This window comes from Pteropus alecto, unplaced genomic scaffold (assembly GCF_000325575.1).
Source record: "Pteropus alecto unplaced genomic scaffold, ASM32557v1 scaffold17, whole genome shotgun sequence".
Taxonomy (NCBI): Eukaryota; Metazoa; Chordata; class Mammalia; order Chiroptera; family Pteropodidae; genus Pteropus; species Pteropus alecto.
Window position 1 is genome coordinate 2,656,113 of NW_006440645.1, and position 20,675 is coordinate 2,676,787.

The 20,675-nt window shown below is 39.6% G+C and overlaps 1 protein-coding gene across 2 annotated transcripts in view; it reads left to right on the top strand.

Moving 5' to 3' along the window:
* The window catches only part of USP53 (ubiquitin specific peptidase 53), a 42,860-nt gene that overhangs the window by 13,188 nt on the left and 8,997 nt on the right, over nt 1-20,675 (top strand). Inside the window, exons 3-14 of one of the 2 annotated variants that reach the window (XM_006917740.3) lie at nt 1,872-1,964; nt 5,402-5,536; nt 7,571-7,684; nt 7,768-7,850; nt 10,108-10,213; nt 10,782-10,928; nt 11,689-11,838; nt 13,006-13,168; nt 13,856-14,011; nt 15,225-15,371; nt 16,390-17,113; nt 18,188-18,264. In XM_006917740.3, coding sequence (XP_006917802.1) covers nt 1,872-1,964; nt 5,402-5,536; nt 7,571-7,684; nt 7,768-7,850; nt 10,108-10,213; nt 10,782-10,928; nt 11,689-11,838; nt 13,006-13,168; nt 13,856-14,011; nt 15,225-15,371; nt 16,390-17,113; nt 18,188-18,264 — 2,095 coding nt within the window. Of the gene's footprint in view, nt 1-1,871; nt 1,965-5,399; nt 5,537-5,954; nt 6,087-7,570; nt 7,685-7,767; nt 7,851-10,107; nt 10,214-10,781; nt 10,929-11,688; nt 11,839-13,005; nt 13,169-13,855; nt 14,012-15,224; nt 15,372-16,389; nt 17,114-18,187; nt 18,265-20,675 lie in introns of those variants that run through there. The other variant, XM_015593911.2, reaches the window with a different exon arrangement.

The following is a 20,675-nucleotide window of genomic DNA, read 5'->3' on the forward strand; positions in this document are numbered from 1 at the left end:
GTCTGGGATAGATGTCAAACTTGAAAGTTCTGTAACTTCCCCATGGAAAGAGAAGCAATTGGCATTAGGAAAACATTAATTGTAATTTATGTTGGGACTCTTACATGGCCGTCACCATTCTGGTTCTGGCTGGAAGATCCCACTGGCATTAAGTGCCATGAGAAATGCAGGAAAATATTTAGATACAGGGAACTGTCAAACACCGAAAGACTGGGCATCGATGCTTTTGACTGAATGAGGCTGAGAGAAAGGGCTTCTATCTAGCATTTCTAATCTTTCCTGTTACTTGTTTCCTTTTTTTTTTTTTTTTTACATTTCCCTCTCTCTGTCCTTTGGCTCCCAAATACAGTTCAGGGAGATGAAAAGTATATTATACTAGAGAAAATTCTGAGTAAGGCCCTTCCGTGGTAAAGAAAATGGAGAAGTATTTCTATGGGAAGATTTTTTTAAAAATGGACATTCCACAGACCGTCACCGTGAAGGTCATGTGTGCTTATCTGCGTGGTCGCCGTTTCTGCGCGTCTCCCTCATTCTCATGCGACCCAGCTTTCTACCTGGCACTGCAGATCTGCCTGAAGGGCCGCTTTTAACATTTCTTGAAGCTCAGGCCTGTCGGCGATGAGTTCTTTCAGTGTCTGTGTGTCTGGGGGAAAATCTATTTCATTTTGTTTTTGAAAGATTTTCACTCATTAAAGAAGTAAGTCAAAGTTGACAGCTTTTCTCTTTCAGTACTTTAAAGATTTTGCTCCTCTCTCTCCTAGCTTGCAGTATTTCCAGTGAAAAACTATTGTCATTCTTACATTTGTTCCTCTGTATGTTAATGTATCTTTTTTTTGGTCCGGCTGTTTTTAACATTTTTCTCTTTCACTGCTTTAAAGCGATTTGGTTATGTTGCGTTTTTGACATAGTTTTTTTCATGTTTCTTGTATTCGACTTACTGAGGGTTTATAATTACAATCAACATTAGAAACTCTCTGACCACTGTTTCTTTAAATTTTTCTGTCTCTCCCCTCCTGTGGGGGCCTCCACTCTCAAATATAGTTGGTTGTCATAATAGTCTTTACAGCAACAAAGAGCAGCTGGCATCCATTGCATGCCAGTTATGCTCTAAACACTTTACATATTATCTCTTGTTTATCCTTACAAGAACTCTGTGAGGCAGCCACAGTTATCCCCATTATAGAGATACCAGAGTTTCGAATGATTTTAAGTACTGGACTGATTTATTTAAACAGTTACAGTCTTTTTTGTTTATTTCATTTTTGTCTTTTAGTAGCAAATGATGAATGGGTAATTGCAGCAAAAATATCCAGTTTATTTCTTAACTGCTGCTTCTCACCATCCTCTACCCCCATTACCACACAGATGCGCCGTTTTCATTCAGTATGGAGTGACCACACAGGCCTCTGCTCACCCTTTTTTTTTTTTATTTGCCACTACATACTGACCCCTGTTTGGTACACCCTGGTTTTCAACTCCATTTATATTTCCTTTCTAAATTTCAGTTCATTCCAAGTATTATAATCACTTCCTCTTTCGGGTCTCTGCCAAGTCTTCCATTCAGCATCCCGTGTTTCCTGTTCCTATAAAATCCTTCACTGAGGAATTCATTGTTTCTTTCTCTGTGCCTGTCATGGTTTTTACACATGAATCATTCAGATATTTTCTGAATCTATCTTTTATCTGTGCACTACATGTATATAGAAGTTTTATACTCGCTATTATTTTTAGTGGTCGTCTGTATCCGACTTATGTACAAGAGATTAAAAGGACTTATCAGCCTACTGCAGTTGTTAAAACATTTAAATCTCTTTTATCACAGTGAGAAAAATCTTACTGTATTTCTTTCTTCACATCTCACTCTTTTTTAGGTTTTGTGGCAGTTGGATATATTCCGAAGAAGCTTGCGGGTTCTGACTGGACATGTTTGTCAGGGAGATGCCTGCATATTTTGTGCACTGAAGGTAACCTTTTAATAGTTCTGAAAAGTTAATATTAATTGTCTCTCCAAAAATTTAATTTTATTTGATAGTTTGTTTGGTCTATTTGACACATTTGGTTAGCTTATTTGTAATTAAAGTTCATTGTCAAGTGATCTATAGTTTTGAAGATGAATTCTTAAAGTATGCTTTATTGAGGTTTATGTTTTCATTTTTCACCTTTATATAATGACAGTTAAAATTAATATGCTAAATAATATAAAATTGTTGGGAACATCACACTTTTCATTGTTTTGAAATATGTAACTAATGTTTTGAGCTATTACTAAATACTGTGCACCGCTATAGTTACTGAGGATATAGCAGTGAACAAAATGATAAAACCCCCTGTTTTCATGGAGCTTATATTCTTTAGAGGGGAGAAAATAAGCAAAATATAACCGTCAGATGGTTAATAATTGGGAAAGGGAGAGGGAATGGAATAGAGCCGAGTAGCCAGGAAGCCTCACTGAGAAAGTGACATTTAAGTCATGACCTGGAAAAGGTGGCCGAGTGGACGAGAACATCAAGCGAGCAGGGCAGTGGCAACCGCAGAGGCCCTGAAGTGGGCAGGCGTCTGCCTGACGTGGTCAGGGAAACCTGGGCGCAGAAGCTTCTGGGCAAGGGCCAGAGTGGTGGGAGATGGGGCCAGCAGCCAGGTGAGTCGCGGTGATTAGGAACGTGTCTGCGGATTCTTCTGCAGTCTTCCTGTCAAACTAGTTCCCCGAATCTCGGCTGGCTTTCATGATCGTGTCCATCTAGTACAATGCTGCAGACATGAGGCCGCACGCATCTGAGGTGAGGTTAGATCAGGAAACGTGACAAAGCTTCCACCTGGCTGTCTGTTGGGCAGTCATTCTTGGATGTGAGCTGCCATACCGTGAGGAGGCCAGGCTGGCCACGGCTGCAGCAGAAGTCCCAGCCAACAGGCAGCGCCAACAGCCAGCATCAGCTGCTGGATGTTAATGAGCGACCTTCAGACAATTCAAGGTCCCAGATAACTCCAAGCAGAGCAGACTCGAGCTGCAGATTTGTGATCAGAGTAAATGTTATTTTTAGTAACTAAGTTTTGGGGTGCTTTGTCATAGAGTAAGAAATAACTGGAGCAGGAGTCCAGATTATGTAGGGCCTTCTAGGCCTTCGTGAGATCCTTGGCTTTTTCTCATGAGTGATGTAGGAGCTCGGGATAGTTTTGAGTGGAGGAGTGATACAGTCTATTTTAACTGGTGTTCTGTTTGGACTGGATCTCTTTGGCTGCTTGGTTGGGAATAAATAGAAGAGAGACAGAGGCAGAAACAGGGAGTCCAATTTATATTAGCATCTTATTTGTGTCATTGAATTCTTTGTCCGGCAATTTAAAGATTTTATTAACACATTTTCAGAAATAAACATTTCGTTCTTCTATTTACTTTCTTGAATATTCTTAATACACACGTGTAGAGGGGAAAAAAGCCATTTTCATGCTTTATTTTGATTTATGTTCCTAAAAAGACTTTGAATACATTTGCATGTATTTTCTTTTCTAGGACATGGCAAATTAGGGTTATCGTTACAGTATCACATTTTATTTACTCTGCAGTAAAATTGGAAGGTTTGGGTAATTGTAGAAACTAGTATAAATTTCCTAGCCCAAATCTTTTATAGCTTTACACAATCACCTGCCTCTTCCCCTTGCTTGCCTTCCCCACTCCACAAACACACACACACACTCACACACTCACACACACTCACTCACTCCACAAACACACACACACACACACATACACTTACACACACACACTCACACACTCACACACACCCACACTGCACTTTAGCCAGACTGGCCTTGCGGTTTCTCAAGTCTGGCTTCCATCTCTGAGTGTTTTCGTCGTTACTGCTTTTGTCTAGAATGCTTTTCTTCCAAATGTCCTCAAGGCTAACATCCTCATTTCCTTTATGCCTTTCCTCAAATGTCACTTCTCATCAGGAGTCCTTCCAGAACTACCCTAGGTCAGGGCTCCTCGCCCTCCCTCTCTCCTACCACCAGCCTCCCTATCCCTTTTACACTACCTTCAGTTTTCTCTCTTGTACTTGCCACATGCTGACATACTACTTATGTAATTACTCGTTTGCCCTCGCCCATTGCTGCAGCTGGAGTGTACGCTCCCTGGAGGCGGAGCCTTTGCTTTCCAGTGCACAGCAGCGCCTCGCATACACTAGGCAAGTAGAAAATAGATGGATGCCAGACGCATGAGTGGCAGTCTAGTGTAGATTAATATCTTAGACATTACCTGGAAAGTTAATTGCCTAAATAAGAAATGACATCTAAAAATATCTTCATTTTTTAGTATTTGTAATTATATCTAAAAAATTCTAGTTCTGGATATCTAGAATAATTTGGCATCTTTATTTTTAAATCTGATTTATAAATTACATTTTCTTGTAGTCGTGGGACAGATTTTTAAAATGTTTTCATAGCCTACCCTATGTTAATCTTAAAAAAAAATGTTTTCTGAAATGACACACCCCTTGAGCTAATTAATACAGATGTTAATATGACCAATCCTTATTTGATAAGTTGTCACTGAAAACCACCCTTTTCCCTTACTTTCTGTCACTTAAGTGATTGTCGTAAAACTGAAACTTATTAAAGTTATTTTTGCAGAAATTCGATAAGGAAAATAGAAAACACATTAACACCTGTAATCATATTTTCTTGAATGATGTTTCCACTGTTTCTTAGGCTTAGGTTAGAAATAATTCTCTAAGCAAGGAAAACTGATAACTTGGGGAAAAAAGTTTTTAAAAATAAAAGTAATCTTTTCCTTGTGCATTTTTTTCTTATAAAATGTACATTTTTCATTTTCTACAAGCAAATTTAATAATAGCGAGAAATTGCCTTTCCATTGCAGTTGTCTAATTTTTGTTTGTTTTTAAAATAGTTTGTCAGTTTTTGAGGTTTACTTAAGAAACGAAATTCTAAAAGTTCATTTAGACTATTTTAGCTTTTTGTTAGGAGTAGCAAACTTCCTCTAATTTTTATGTGATTAGGTGTTTATTTTTGGTAAACATAAATTTAATTCCTATAGTGTACTTTTAGATTTAAAGCGACGTATCTCAAAACTCTTCCTTAAACCTGCATCAGGATCAGCTAGGGAACATTTTGAACATGGGCCTCACCTCTGGTTGACTCAGAAGACTAGGGCCGGAGCTCAGAACTCCAGGCGTTTAGGGCTCATGCAGGCTGACGACGGACAGACAGGCTGGCGCAGCCTCACGTGACCAATACGCGTAAATCATTTTTGTCTGGAATTTTGGAGCAAAAGGCTTTTGCGCTGGCTTCCCAGGGTGGTGGTTCGAGTTTCTCCATGTCGCGGTGAAATGATGCAGGTGTGTTTGCAGTTGCTGGCGCGAAACTCACGGATGTGCTTGTCGATTCCCAGACGATTTTCGCGCAGTTTCAGCACAGCCGGGAGAAGGCCCTGCCCTCGGATAACGTGCGGCACGCGCTGGCCGAGAGCTTCCGCGACGAGCAGCGCTTCCAGCTGGGCCTGATGGACGACGCCGCCGAGTGCTTCGTAAGGCCTCCGATGCCCCCTGCGCCTGGCAGCAGTGTGCACTGCCTGAACGGTGCTCACTAGGAGACGGACGAACCAGGCATTGTGACAGTGGAAAAGGATCAGAGCCGCTCAGGGGCCCGTGGCCTGCCCATCCTGCACGGCGCAGTCTGCGGCCATCTGTGTTTTGCACACTTCTGGTTTTGATGATTTGCACGGCTCCAGTTTTTATTGAGTATTAGGCTACTAGGATATTTCAAGGTTTATTTATTGGAGCAGAGGGCTTATTACGTTGCATTCCGTCATTTTTGGGGGGTCGAGCCCCTAGGGCACTGTGTGCAGCACGCTCACAGCACTGGCACACCTAGTATATGCGGGATGCTGGCTGGGGACAAGGGGGTCTCGGTGGGCAGCAGCTCTGACACACACCTCGTTCCAGGTAGAGAGTCACTGACTGAGGGTGATGTCCTAAGACTCTGTCACCACCACATTGATAAGTGGAGCATTCCTTTGATCAGTGATGGACCTCATACCCCTTCTCAAATATGCATGTCGATTAACTAGTAATATAGTAAGTAACTAATAGTACATTCCAGTAATATAGATGCCCCCTATATTTAAGATGCAGCCATTTCTTCTCTTTGGCTTGCATCTGTTCTGCAAATTCTGTAAATTCATCAGAAACCCGTGTAAGGTTTTCCTTGCCATGTCGTTTCCCTGTCCCCACTGGCTCCTGCGTAGGCCTCTCTCAGCACGGTTCAAGCCTCCTCGTTAGTGCCCTTTCAGCCTTTTCTCTTGTAGTCTGGTTTTTAACGGCCACCAGATTAATAAAATTTTCTTCAGATTAATGCTTGTTCCTCAGATATTTCCGTGATTCACATCCAGACTCTCTTTTGACATCTGTGGCCCTTAGAATTAAACTCCAGCTTATCTCTTCCTCCCCGAATTTTCCCTCCTAGTGAGACGCTTACATCCTGTTCCTCAAACATATCTTTAAGTTCCTGTTTCTAAAGCCTTTGCTTATGCTCCTGAAATATTCAGAACTTTTCTAATCTATCATTTGCTGAGGTTCGGCCTAAGTCAGACCTACTAGATAATGACTGATCAAAGCACCCCCAACAGTTCTCTTAATTTCTGTAGAATTTGCTGTTTGTAGAATTTGTTTAGCGTTTATATGTTGTTGTTGCTTTTTAATGAGCGTCTTTACGTTCCTTAGATGGAAAGCACACTCCCCGTGTTGATTAAAATGTGTCAAAACTGCAAACAGTTGTGAGATGTGCTTTTCACATTTCTCATTTTTATAGTTGACCCATTATTTAAAATATAAATAAATGTATTTGGCACAATGCTGAACTTTATAGTTTTACTTTCACTTAAGTGTACCTCATAGAATAACTCACGGAGTATCTAGAAATCCAGGCTTAAATAATTGAATGCTTTTAAATGCCCTGGGACAGAAGAGGAGGAAGTTAGCTAATTAAAAGAATCCATTTTTAAGCTTTGGCAAAAAAGAGGATACCTTGCTAAAGAAATAAATACCCCTCGTTGACCTATATTACAAATCTGAGCTTTCATGTGAAGTTCGTTACGAGCAGATTCCTTGCATTTAGGTGTTAGTGCAGTTATTATCATTAATATTTACTGATATTTTGATGTAAGTTGTATAGACTATCCAGATAATCCAAGTAGGAATTTTTTTAAAAAATTAACTGCTTTTTCTCATTGTTAGAATGCTGGAAACAGGGAACTGTGTTTCTAATATTAAATTCTAGATATCAGCTGTCATGAGTTCATTTTCGAAAGGGTTTTTAAATCATGCATTATAATGTTTCTCATTAAATTTAAAAAACTAATGCTACAAAAAGTAAATAATTGAACATTTGAAGTGTTGATTGAAGATGAAAACTGAAAAGCCAACAGTATGTGTGTCCCTCCTAGATTTAAGACAGTGGAAATCTCTGAAAGGTTTTTAAGTTTGTAAAGTTAAAAAGAGTTGTATTTTGAAGTGTCCTCTGCCAGTTTCATAACCCATTTGTCTTCTGATTTTTAAATTAGGAAAATATATTGGAGAGGATTCATTTTCACATAGTGCCAAGCAGAGACTCAGACATGTGCACCTCTAAATCCTGTATCACTCACCAGAAGTTTGCTATGACTCTGTATGAGCAGGTGAGGTGGCCTGACTCTCTCGTTAGATATTATATTCCTGTTTGTTTCATAACTGAGAAATTGAACACATGTTTTTACCGTAGTGTGTGTGTCGTAGCTGTGGAGCGTCATCAGATCCCCTGCCTTTTACAGAATTTGTGCGGTACATTTCGACAACAGCCCTGTGGTAAGAACCTGTTAAAGCGCCTTTTTTCAGGAGTCAATGACACATTGAGGCACACTGAGTGAGCATTTATTTTCTAAAACCATAACATACGGGAATGTCTGCTCACTGTCTGGGACTATCAAGTACGCCACCATCAGAGGTACTAAGTGGTGTTTGTCTCAGTTGGGTATTTCCGAGTTAGTCAGATACATATACCACTTAGTGAAAGATACAAAATATTGGTCAAAATTATATCTATATTTATAGCAAGTTTTGGAACTGTAGAGGAGAGCTTAAAATGACAAGCTCAGTGGTAATTGGAGCTGCTCATGACCTCGTTTGTGCTAAGATGTTAACTTTGTAGTGGCCGTGTCTCCTGTCAGCCCCACCGTGTCTCTTCGTGGTGATGGGAGCTAGGGTAGGCAGGAAAGAAAGAAAAAAGTGAAAATAATCTTCTGTCAGGCTTAGTGTATATAAGGCCTCAACATTCACCTGGCATAAAAATGTGCCATGCTTGCCTGCCTGCCTCCTCCCTGCTGCCCATGAACCATGAGCTAGTTAGGGATCCAAAAATGATTCTTAGGCTTTGCGTAATAAGAATTGTTTGAGTACTTTCCATCAGGTATTAGAGAGTATAAATATTTGATTTTGATAAGCATTGAATAAGATCATTAATGTTTGCAGATATTTTAATACAAAAGGAAAACATGGATCAATACTCAATTAGACTGCGTCAGTACAGCAATTAGTTACTAAGTGCTCCCATATTTTTATCATCGTGCAGTGAATATCTTGTGCTCATCCATTTCATTTGATTATTAAATTTCCTGTGTTTTTTGGATATAGCACATTATTTCTTAAATATTTTTGAAGAATAACAATTAGGTTATTTGGGCATGTTTTGTTTCTTATGTAAACAGACTTGGGGAACATTGGTTTAGAGAAAGATTACCTAAAGTTCTGTTATTGGTAGGCTTTTTTTTTTTTTTCACTTTGTATGAAAAGTAAGATGGTGTTCGAACAAGGAGAGATGCGCAAATCGAGAACTGTAAAACTTGTCCACTTTGCGGCTCTTGTGCAGAACGACATGGTTCTGCGACGGGCTGGGACATGAGGGTTAGGGTCCCTCAGCCTCTCAAACTGCAAACTCTGGAAGCCCAGGCTTTACATTCTAATATTCTCTCTCTTTTTATTGGTTTTTAGTATTGAATATCAATTACTGAATACTTACTATGTGCCAGGCTTTACGTAAACTGTCACTTTTAGCCAAGACACTGTTTTGTTGATTAAGAAATAGATTTAATGAGGTTGATCTGGTAAATGAACAAATTAAGATTGAAACCCAAGTCTGGTTTCATTTCAAATTCATTACTTGTCTGGTCAGCCACTGCTCTGATGCTGTTAATTTTGTAAAACCATTATGTGCAGTTCGAATGAGACTGTCAGCTTTGGTACTTTCTAGTATACTTGTGAAGGGCTTAGAAGAATGAGTACTTTTGATCGTTATTGAATGTTGTGTGTTATTTAAACCATTGAACTATAAAACATATCCAGCTCTAGGCCAGTTATATTAAGTAGAACCAGACATCTCAAACAGAATTGAGTAAGGATATTTGAGCTTCCATTACATTTCTTTTCGGAAATGTTTAAATAGTTGTTTAAAGATTCTTAATACGTTGGCATGTAAGAATTTGAGTCTAGGAGAGGTCGAATAAAGAGTAGCACAGGCTCCCATGAACTGGTAAGCATTCGCGATGGAGCAGGAGGCACAGCCTGGTCTCAGGAGCTTTGGTTATGGCTTCTGCATTAATCAGCAAAGGGCCCTGCTCTTTGCTGAAAATGATAACTTTGTTTTCGGAAGCATTAGGCCAGAGAGGAGGCCTTTCCTGTAATTCGTTTCTCGTTAGGCCCACATTTAAACTCAAGTCCCTTAGTAATTTATGGAATAATTTAAGTAATAACGTAAGGGAAATGTTTGAACTTAGAACTACCTTTGGATGGAGCATCTTAACTCGCGCATGTAGTCCCAAACAGTGGTATAGTTTTGTGTCATTTTAGTTTGTTCTTGACCTAATTTTTTTATGACATAGCTGTCAAATTTCATGCTGTTTTACTTTATGGAAATTTATGGTTAATTTTTTTAGACAAAAATAATGCTTTAAGATAGAAAAAGTGATTATATGTATCCATATTGATAAGGTAGTATTTTTCATTCATAATTTATCAGGTCTTTTGTAAATATATAGGCCGAATTTGAGAAAGCTTTTTTCTTTTGTAGCAATGAAGTTGAAAGAATGATGGAAAGGCATGAACGTTTCAAGCCTGAACTGTTTGCAGAATTGCTGCAAGCAGCAAATACTGCTGACGACTACAGGAAATGCCCTGTAAGTATAATTTGGAGAATATTAGGATGCTTCAGAGTTTGTCACTTGGAAAATAGACACTACTATGGTCATATTAACTAGATATGGAATTCATTTTAAGAATTTATTTTTTTAGTGAGCTATTTATCTCAGCACTATTTCTTTAAAAACTTTGCGAAGAATTTAAGGTAGCATATGTTGATTAATTTTTTTAAAGTTCTGAAATCCATCATTTGACTAAAGACAAAATTAGTTTCTTTTTTTAAGTAAACACTGCAAATGGTATCCATTCTTTTCTCATGTATTATTATGAATGACTTCAGTGGTTCTATTTATGATTTTTTTTAGGTTGAATTCTTGTTTTAACAGAATATGCAAACATATCAAAGTACTTTGATTTAAAATAAACTTCCTGTTTAATCAGTGATTAAAACAAATAGGTCATTAGAAGTCCAATTTAGTATGCTGAATAAATAAATTTCCAATATACATTAAGAGTGTTATTACATAATACAAACTGCATAAGGCCGGCCACTTGTGGTCTGTCTGTTTTGACAATTTTAAAGCTCGCCTTTTAATTTTTCTTTAGAGTAACTGTGGCCAAAAAATAAAAATCCGCCGTGTGTTAATGAATTGCCCAGAGATCGTCACGATCGGCCTGGTCTGGGATTCCGAGCATTCTGACCTGACGGACGATGTCGTTCGCCACCTGGCAACGCACCTGCATCTGCCTGGGGTACCGCAGCTCTTTCCCCCCGACCCCTTTGTGTCTGCACTCCTCTAGACCATCTTCACTGACTGTACTGCCCTTCGCTCTCAGATCTAAATTGTCTTCTTGAAGGACATAATGTTCGGAGGTAGCTCTGATGATGGTAACCGGATCAGACTAACTGGAATGCCTGTCTTGCATCGGCTAGGGGCGGCTCTCAGTTAGAAACCGCCTGTCTCGTGCTGGATCTCATGTCACCCTAGAATGGTGATGACAGGATGTGTGTTGTGTATGTGCTATGATTAGAAATATAAACATTAACCTGGGAAGGGTTAAGAGCACTGATCATCTACAGCACTGATCTCTCGATATGCCTATTACCATCTTAATACATTTTGAATTGGTTTATGTTACAATTAAACTTTTAGATAATATTTTTAATGTATGTTCAAGTATGTGATTCAATCACAAATTTTCAGAAAGCGTGTGATTTATCTCACAGTTTGAGTATCTGTATGTAAAGTGTCAGTTCTACGTTATTGGAGAGACTGTATCGCCGAACTCAATTGTAGTGCGCTCATTTTATTGGACTTGTTGTTTCTTGTGGACTGGTCAAAAGGAGTAATTCTCTTAACAGAACAATGTCAGTGCAGTGGCGTCTTCATACAGTAGAATACCGGACTGGGGTAGTGTGCATGAGAAATGGTTTTTAGAGTCAAGTACATCAAATTATTACTTTTCATTTTTTAAAAGATGCAGTATTAAATGTACATTACTTTTTGAACAGCTTTTTTATAGGGTTACTGATGAAAATGCCAAAAATAGTGAACTTCACCTTGTCGGCATGATCTGCTACACCAGCCGACATTATTGTGCCTTTGCGTTTCATACCAAGAGTTCCAAATGGGTATTTTTTGATGATGCAAATGTGAAAGAGGTAAGAACGCTTTCACAAACTGGAATGTTTTACTGTTTTGGAATAAATGATATAATGATGATACATAATGAAATGTTAAAATAAAGACGTAATTGTATAAAATGATTACTATATACAAATACTTATAAAATAATAGTAGCATCATTAAGTTCACATTTCCTTTCAGTAATTCTTGAAATCTGTTTTACTTGAAAGCCAACTTTAAGCCAGTCCATTTCTAGAATAATAAAAAGGTGACCGACAGATGTTGATATACAAATGTGTAACTGTCAGGGATCCACACGTAGTCCTTTTGTCTGATGCATAGTTGCTATATGTATTATTTCTTTGTGGATGATTCACAGTTGCTTTGTATAAGTGCCAAAAATCTATTTTTTTTGACCGTTTTCAAATTGTGTGGTATTTAGAATTAGATATATGTATTATATCTTTCAATAAATAATTTACTAAACATTATAATATCTAGAAAACTAGCGAATAGTAGTTCTTAATAAGGAACATGTCTCACAATCATCTTCAGAGCTTTTTAAAAGCATATATGCCTGGACTCTCGAATTGTTGATTTAATGGTATAGGGGACAGGTATCTGGATTTTTATAAAGTTCTAAAGGATATTCAGACTTAGCCACAGTTGGAAACTCTCGATGTTGTTTACACCGTTCGTAGGCTTATTGGCTTTGAGAATCATTATTAAGCAGTAAACTGATTTTAAAAAATAAGTTGTTTCATGTTATAAGCAGACGAGGTACAATTCCCTTTACTTTCATTTTAATATATGGTGAGGCCAGTTATCAGCACTACTATTTACTAAGTTAGTAAAAGTTCAAATATGTGGTAATTATTGGACTTCTGACTCCACCCATGAAGGATTAAAAATTAGAATGCCAAATAGCTGAAAGGACTTTTTAAAACATTGGACAGCAGGCAGTCAAACCAAAAAAAAGTGTATAATTTTGCCCATTAATTTTTAATAATAGTGTTTAAAGATTTTTATTTAGACTAGTTATTAAAGAAAATAAAATTAACCATGTAATATGATGAACAATTGAACTAACATCTGAATGTCTTGAAGTTTTTTGATATGCAGATTAATTAAATCTCTGCCCGTTGATGAAACACAGGGATTACAGGTTTTGTTTTGTTTCATTCACTGTGGTTTTTTCAAAGGTTGGCACCAGGTGGAAAGATGTGGTCTCCAAGTGCATCCGGTGCCACTTCCAGCCCCTGCTTCTGTTTTACGCAAACCCTGAGGGGACAGCAGTTTCTACTGAAGATGCACTCAGGCAGGTCATCAGCTGGTCCCATTATAAATCCGTTGCAGAAAACATGGGTAATTCTTTTTAAAAAATTCTTTCTAGTGTTTTTTCTATAATTACAGCCACACTACAAGTGCTATCATATACTGAATATAAAATGAATGTTGAGGATAATTTCAAGTTTAGTTTCCTTAAGGTGGAGTTCAGGAAAATTCTAGTACTTGGAGTTAATCTTTATAAAGAAACCTTTCCATCTACGGCCATGCTACTCTGGTTAGTACTTGGGTGGGAGACCACCTAGGAAGACCAGGTGCTTTAGGCATAAGAAATAAAAAAATAAGGGATTATAAGCTGACAAGTTTCTTGCAATCTGTGAGGTCAACCAAGGGGGTCACCCTGCCTAAAAAAAAAAAAAAAATAGTAATTAAAAAAAAAAAAATTAAAAGTTAAAAAAAAATAAAAATAGAGAAACCTTTTCTCCCCAGTGGCTTCAGGGCCCGCCTGCCACTGCGGTCGCACAGGCACAGGAGGGCGTGCGTGGCTGGCCGTGTTTTCCAGTGGCGAGGATTGAGATGGAAAGCTCAGGGCTGCTAGGCCGTTCTCAGTGCATTACAGAGCACGGAGCAACCCTTAAAACATGTCGGATCTTGAGTTTCTAAGTAATTTCGTCTGCAGCATTAAAAATGTCTGAAAAAATGATTCAGACATCACTTCTGGCGGAAGGGGGGCCTGGATGACACATTTTTGTCTGTCTTTTTAAGGATGTGAAAAGCCCTCAATTTATAATTCAAAAGATAATTCAAAAGAAAATGGATTTGGTGATCAGGCAAAACAGAGAGAAAATCAGAAATTTCAAGCAGATAACATTTCATCATTTAGTCGGAGCCACATTCAAACAAGTGGTGGTAGAGGACCAGGTATGTGTTTAAATTGTCATTTTTACATCGTCCCTGAGTAGTCAAGCCTCCTCCTTTCTTCACTTACTGAATCTGGAATTCCTGGTGAGGACCACACAGAAGGACAGTGCATGACTAGCTGTCCGTGGCCATGAAGAGACAGTAACGAACATAATAAAATTTTGTCTTTTGATGTATTCATTTTTCTGAGACACGTAGTTTTATCTGAACTGTTTGCCTCGACCGGGTTTGAGTTTCTCCACGTACTCTGAGCTGTAGTGGGCTGGAGGCGATCTGGACTGTTACCAAAAACACTGTAATGTGTCCTCTCCTTCAGACTGTTACTTATTAACTTGGAGAGGAAGAACATGAGTTAATAATTTGGCTCCTAAGCCAAAATTAAATTTACCATTAGTGAATGCAGTAGTTCAAAGTTACTGTTGTAGTTTGTTCCTAACGTCCTTTGTATTCGACTCTCTCTTATCGTCCCACGACTTTTAATTTTCACAAACCGAGTTTGCGACTCAAAACTAATTGGGTGGATATTCAAGGTGATTTTGTCAGTAACTTTTAAATATATTCATGCAGTAATGTCTAACCACAAAAATAGCCCATAATCAAAGGTGATAAGATTCGGAATTAATCAACAAAGAACTACAAGAAGTACTTTTAAAAATTCTTAATAGAACTATACCTTTACCGTCTTAAGTGTGGGTACTCTTAGATTGAGCCATTATCTGTTTTTTAAAATATACCTACTTTTAAGCCCAGGAGCTCTGTATATGTTAAAGAACGCAAACATTGGAACCAGACAACTTGAGTCTCTAATCCTGGATATGTATTACAAGTGAGCTTGGACAAGTTTTTGACTTCCGTTTCTTGATCCAAAATGGAGACATTAATTGTACTCACCTCCAAGAGTTAAATGAGCTGAGACGTTTGGAATAGTGCCCGACACATATCACGACTCGGTTACCTTTAGCCCTTAGGAGTTCAGTAGGAGGTCTCGCGTTAGGAGCCGGACAGGAAATTTTAGAGGATAACTTGCCTCTCCAGTGTCAGGGTTAATACATTGACTCTTCTTTAGTTAAGCATTAAAACGAGTTCGTTGTGTACTTTAATCTATGTTTTGTTCGTAATATTTGCGTCTTAAATATTTTATACGGTTTAACTTGTACTTCTATCGAATGATTAGAAACGAGCTGCATCGTTATGAGAGTGGTTTCCTTTACAGTGAAGCTAAGTCACAGCGATCAAAGGGAAAAGATGAAAGGTATTTCCAGAGAATGTGCTCTGAAGGCCATGGAACAGAGAAACTTACTTTGCTCACAAAGAAGAGATCTGGAGAGGGGACAAAGGAGAGACTTGGGTCGACATAGAGGTGAGTGAAGAGCTCGTAGCATTCATTTGAAAAGGGGCAACTAAAATCTTGTTTTAAAACTAAATTGTATAGCTTTAAGACAATTTAATATAATTTGGAATATATTTATGTATTTGTATGGTATGTATCTTAAATATAATTTCTTTGATAGAAAGTCTGTAAATGTAAATTTATCCTTGCTTTTATTCAATTCTAGCCTGGAATGTTTGTTCGTTTTGCTCTTTTAACTTTTAATTATAAATTCACCCATGTGGTGTGTCCCAAAAATGAGGAAGGCTATCAAATTAAGTGAAAAAAAGCTGCTTTTCCTTCAACCTGGGACCTCCCTCTGGTGCCCTGTTAGTAGTTTCCAGTTTGTTCTGAGCCTGTGTCACTCTTCATGGTTTTATGTTTGTTTTTTTTTTCTCTGTGGACATACCATAATATAACCGAGACTGCTGGACTTGAGAGGTTGATTTAAGGCTTTTGCACATTCTTTCACATTTAGCTCTGTGTACTGTGTGTGAATAGCCATAGCATAAACTTCTTCCAGAAGCATTACTGGGTTAGGGTACGTTTATTTTTAATTCGATGGATGTGGCTCACTTGCCCTCCTAACTCTGAGCTAGTCCGTGCTCCTGCCCGTGGTGGTTGCATATAAACTCCTTCATGCTCCCAGCAGCAGTCGGTTCAACAAACCTTTAAATCTCTACCAATATAAGAGGTGGAAAATACTTTTATTTTTATGATTTTCATTAATTATGAGTGAGGTAGAACAGTGTTTTATTTTTAAACTACTTTAATTATCTTATGCGTAGAGATCACTTTTAAAAATCAGTATAACCATTTATGTTGTCAATGCCTCTCATTAAGCTCAGGGCTGAGAAAACACTTTTCATTCTCAAAGCGCTGTGCGATACGATTTAAGCACTTACGATGATCACTTACCTGCTACCGCTTGGCATTTCTTCTCAAGCAGGGTATTTGGCTTGTGAAAAGCAGTTTATTCGTACCTTTATATACTTATTTATTTTTAAAGATTTGGTTGATGAAGACATCCCACATTTCCAGCCTGGATCGCCTCCTGCCCCCAGCGGCTTTAGGCAGCGTGGCCGTCCACCCGTGTGTCACAGTCAGGCGAGAGGGCCGTGCAGACACGACCAGGCTGCCCAGCAGGGCCGCGCTGCTGCCCAGATGCCGAATTCCAGGAAAGCCCAGATCCTTGTTCCGGGAGAGAAACCTGGCAAAGTTAAGAGTGACGGTGGCACTGGGTATGACACAGACAGTAGCCAAGATTCGAGGGATAAAGGAGGCAGCTCTAACGGCAGCAGTAGGAGCCGGAACCGAGGCTGGAAACCTCTGCGGGAAACCTTAAATGTGGACAGTATTTTTAATGAAAGTGAAAAAAGGCAGCATAGTCCAAGACATAAGTCAAATATCAGTAACAAATCTAAATGTAGCAAAGATCAGAGTTTTAACAACTGGCCAAAAGAGAGTCCAAAGCAAAAATGTTTAATGACCATCTATGAAGATGAAGCAGGAAGCAGGAGCTCCCTGGAATGTGATGGAAAAGGAGCGGAGAACAGTACAAGCCTCAAAGAGACGAAAGCCCACGGCGACCGCTGGCAGATGCAGAGGACTGAGTCTGGGTACGAGAGCAGCGACCATGTCAGCAATGGGTCTGCTAATTTGGACTCCCCCGTCACAGATGGAAATGGTGCAGTCTTGGAGCTCAGTGGCGCTGGAGACACAGCACCCTTCAGGTAATACACGGAGTAAATGACGGAGCTCCCCCAGCATTCTCGTTGATTATTTGCAGTAATTCTTCAAGTTTGGGTCAGTTCAGTGTAATGGGAAGAGCTTGAGCTCAGAGTAAAGGAACCTGGGATATTGCAGGTTATTTGATGTTCAGGTTTCTATCTCTAATCATTTTTTCCTGGTCCACCCCCCCCCCCCCCCAAAAAAACAACAACTTTATTTTTAGGAAATTTGAAAGTATAGAAATACATTATAATTTTTGGCACTGGAAACTATCGATACGTAGTATGGATTTTAAGCATAGATATAAATTGATCGCCTCACTAATTAAGTAAATTGTTTAATTCTTCAATCTATTTAATACTCATTATCCCATCTCTAACTTCTGTAACTTGGAACTGGGGTAATTTTATACTGTCATTACCCAGTTCTGTGGAAGAAATATATATTTTTTTCTTTTAGCAAATATAAAAGAATGAAGCCAAATAACTGAGTTTGTGTTCAATTAATTCTTAATTCTGAATATGTCATATTACTGTTAGCAGTCTGTTCTCACTCCTCTGTGTATTCTCTAAGCTATGTCACAGCTTAAGTGGCTACTGTCTCAGGTTAGTCTAGCCACCACTGCTTTTAATCCATCTAAAACATCTTGGTTTCATATTAACTGGTGTTTTACCATCTTCATTATTAAAAAACCAGATTTGCAAAACTCATCTGCTCCTGTTTTATTAAAATAATCGGGGAAACTTTTTTATTTGGCAGGATAATTTCATAACACTTCTTGGAAAGGAGTAACTTAGGGTAGTAGAAAGATCAGGACTTTGTAACCAGGTAGGCTTGGATTTGAATTATTGAGCAAATTCATATGACTTTCACAGCCTTAATCTCCTGTTCTAAAATGAGATTTTAAGCGTCGCTGTGAGATGTAAGTTAAATAATGTTCACTAAGCCCCTAGAACAACACACGGCAAATAATAATTATTTAACAAATGTTATTTCCTTTCTTTCTCTTACAGTAAACTAAAATAATAATCCACGATAGCTGATGTGTCTGGTGCGTGTTTTGTTCTCTTTTCTAGTGACCAGATTAAGACATGCAACGTAAATATAGAATGTGTGAACAGTGCCTCCCAACAGATCAAAAACCACTTAGAAGGTAAAGTTCTCGTTTAAATATATTGCGATGGTAGCAGTGAAGAATAAACCATGCTGGTGAGAGTCAGGGGCAGCCCTGCTGCTGACAGGTGTGTGGACAGTGAGCCCAGTGGTCGGGAGAGCTCACGCTGGAAGCCCTTCAGGGACGGGGAGCAGCCGTTTCAGGGAGCGGGAAGGGGGAGTGTGTCACCCGGGATCAGGGAGTGGGAAGGGGGAGAGTGTCACCTGGGATCAGGGAGCGGGAAAGCAGGGAACGTGTCACCTGGGACAGGCTGGTCCAAGGCCGTACAGCAGTGACAACTTGAGCACCTCAGTGTTAGAACACAAGTCTGCTCCTTGTTCACGAGCCGTGTCCGGTGAGAGTCCGCATGCTGTCCCTGCCTGGTGGTGACGCAGGTCCCCAGGCTGACGGGACTGCACCCCACACGTGCCTGGATTGCCGCGGGGAGATGGGGTCGAAGGAGGACACAGCAAGGAGAGCCACGTGTAAGGTCCTAAAACTTCACCCAGAGGCCACACGCGCACTCCACACACACCTCAGTGGCCAAGGCCCATCTCTGCCCGGCTCGTCTCGGAGAGGGTGGAAAAGTGCCATTTTACAGGTGCCTGGAAGTGGGACTGGAATAAGTGTGAGCAGTCCTAATGAGAACTGCAGAAACCAAGGACCAATGGGGAAAGTGACGAACAGCCTGCTGGGAAGGTTCAGCTTGGGACCCATGAATATGTAACGGTGTGGCATTACTGTAGGCGAGTGGTTAGCAGCACGCAGCAGCCCAGAAGCAAAGAGAAGTAGGTGTTCAGCTGTGCACAGAGTCAAGGGTGTTGCCGAGTGGCCCACCTGGAGGACCTGGGGGAGAGGGACAAGGAGATGATGTTGGGGGGTGGGGGGCGGCTGCTGAGGTTGCCGCCAGAAACAGTGTTTTGAAATTTTAGGATTCAGAGGGTTGGCAGGGATATAATTTTTCAAAATAAAAAATAGCCATGAAAAACAAATTTTAAAGTTTGTTTTTAGTCTTTTATCATCCTGAAGGCTTTTGTGGAGATTATTTTTCAGGTTGCAGACATTGATTAAGTGATGAATTATTTTGTTTTCATCAAATGGTATAATATCAGAAGGAAACACTTATATTAAGGAAGTAACCTTCCTTTCCTATATAAAATGTCTCGCCTGTTTCAAAAGTCTGATAAAAATCCGGTAACCAAGTATTACAGGAAACAGTAAAGGGCTGGCCAGAAATCAGCAGCAGAAGTTGGCGAGATGGAACAATACCGCAGGGTCAGTGCTCTTCACAGAACGCGGCTGGCTTCCTGAGAGTAACGAAAACACGGGATCGTAGAGAGGGTGATGGTCCAGAGTGCGTGGCTGAGGAGCGTGGATGTGGGTTTCACCGTTTAATGTGACAGAGATGTACGTAACCCACTTAGAAATGACTTTTTTATCGTGGTAAAGCACACATCACAGAATTTGCCATTCTAACCATTTGTAAGTGACAGGTCTGTGGCTTTAAGTGTATGCACGTTGTGCAGTCATCACCGCCATCCATCCCCAGAACTCTTTCATCTTCTCAAACTGAAGCTCTGTCCCCATTAAGCACTCACTCCCCGTCCTCCTCCTCCCAGCCTTAGTGACCACCATCTACTTTCTGTCTCTATGAATCTGACTCCTCGAGGGATCTCAAATAAGTGGAACCTTAACCGTAGCTGTCTTTTTGTGACTGGCTTACTTGACTCAGCATGATGTCTACAAAGTTCATTCATGTTGTAGCATGTGTCAGAATTTCCTTCCTTTTTAAGACTGCATAGCATTACATTGTATGATATACCACATTTTTGTTTTTCCATTCATCTGTCGAGGGACATTTGAGCTGTTTTCAGCTTCAGGCCATTGTGAATATTGATGCTGTGAGCACCGCTGTACAAATGTCTGAGAATCCTTGCTTGCAGTGCTTTTGAGCACATACCCAGAAGTGAAATTGCTGGATGCTTTGGTGAGGCTGTGTTTAATTTTTTGAGGAATAGCACAGCATTTGCACTATTTTACATTGTTACCAGCAATGCAGAAGGTTCCAGCTTCTCTACATCCTCGCCAACACTTGTTATTTTCTGGGGTTTTTTGGTTCATTTTTAATAATGGCCATCCTAATGGGTGTAAAGTGGTAGCTTATTGTGGTTTTGTGTAACCCACTTATTAAGTACATAAATTGCATATGTTCAAAGCCTACCATAGTTCTTTAAGCCAGTCTTTGCCTTGGTTAGTGTTCATGCTTCGGGGTGTCCGTGTGTCCCCTCCCCAGATCTAGATAAAAAGATTAGGCAGTTAGGAACATACGTCTGGAACTCAGGGAAGATTATGCCCTTGTAACCATCTACGCATTCTGGAATTGAGTAACAAACATGGACTGCATCGCTCAG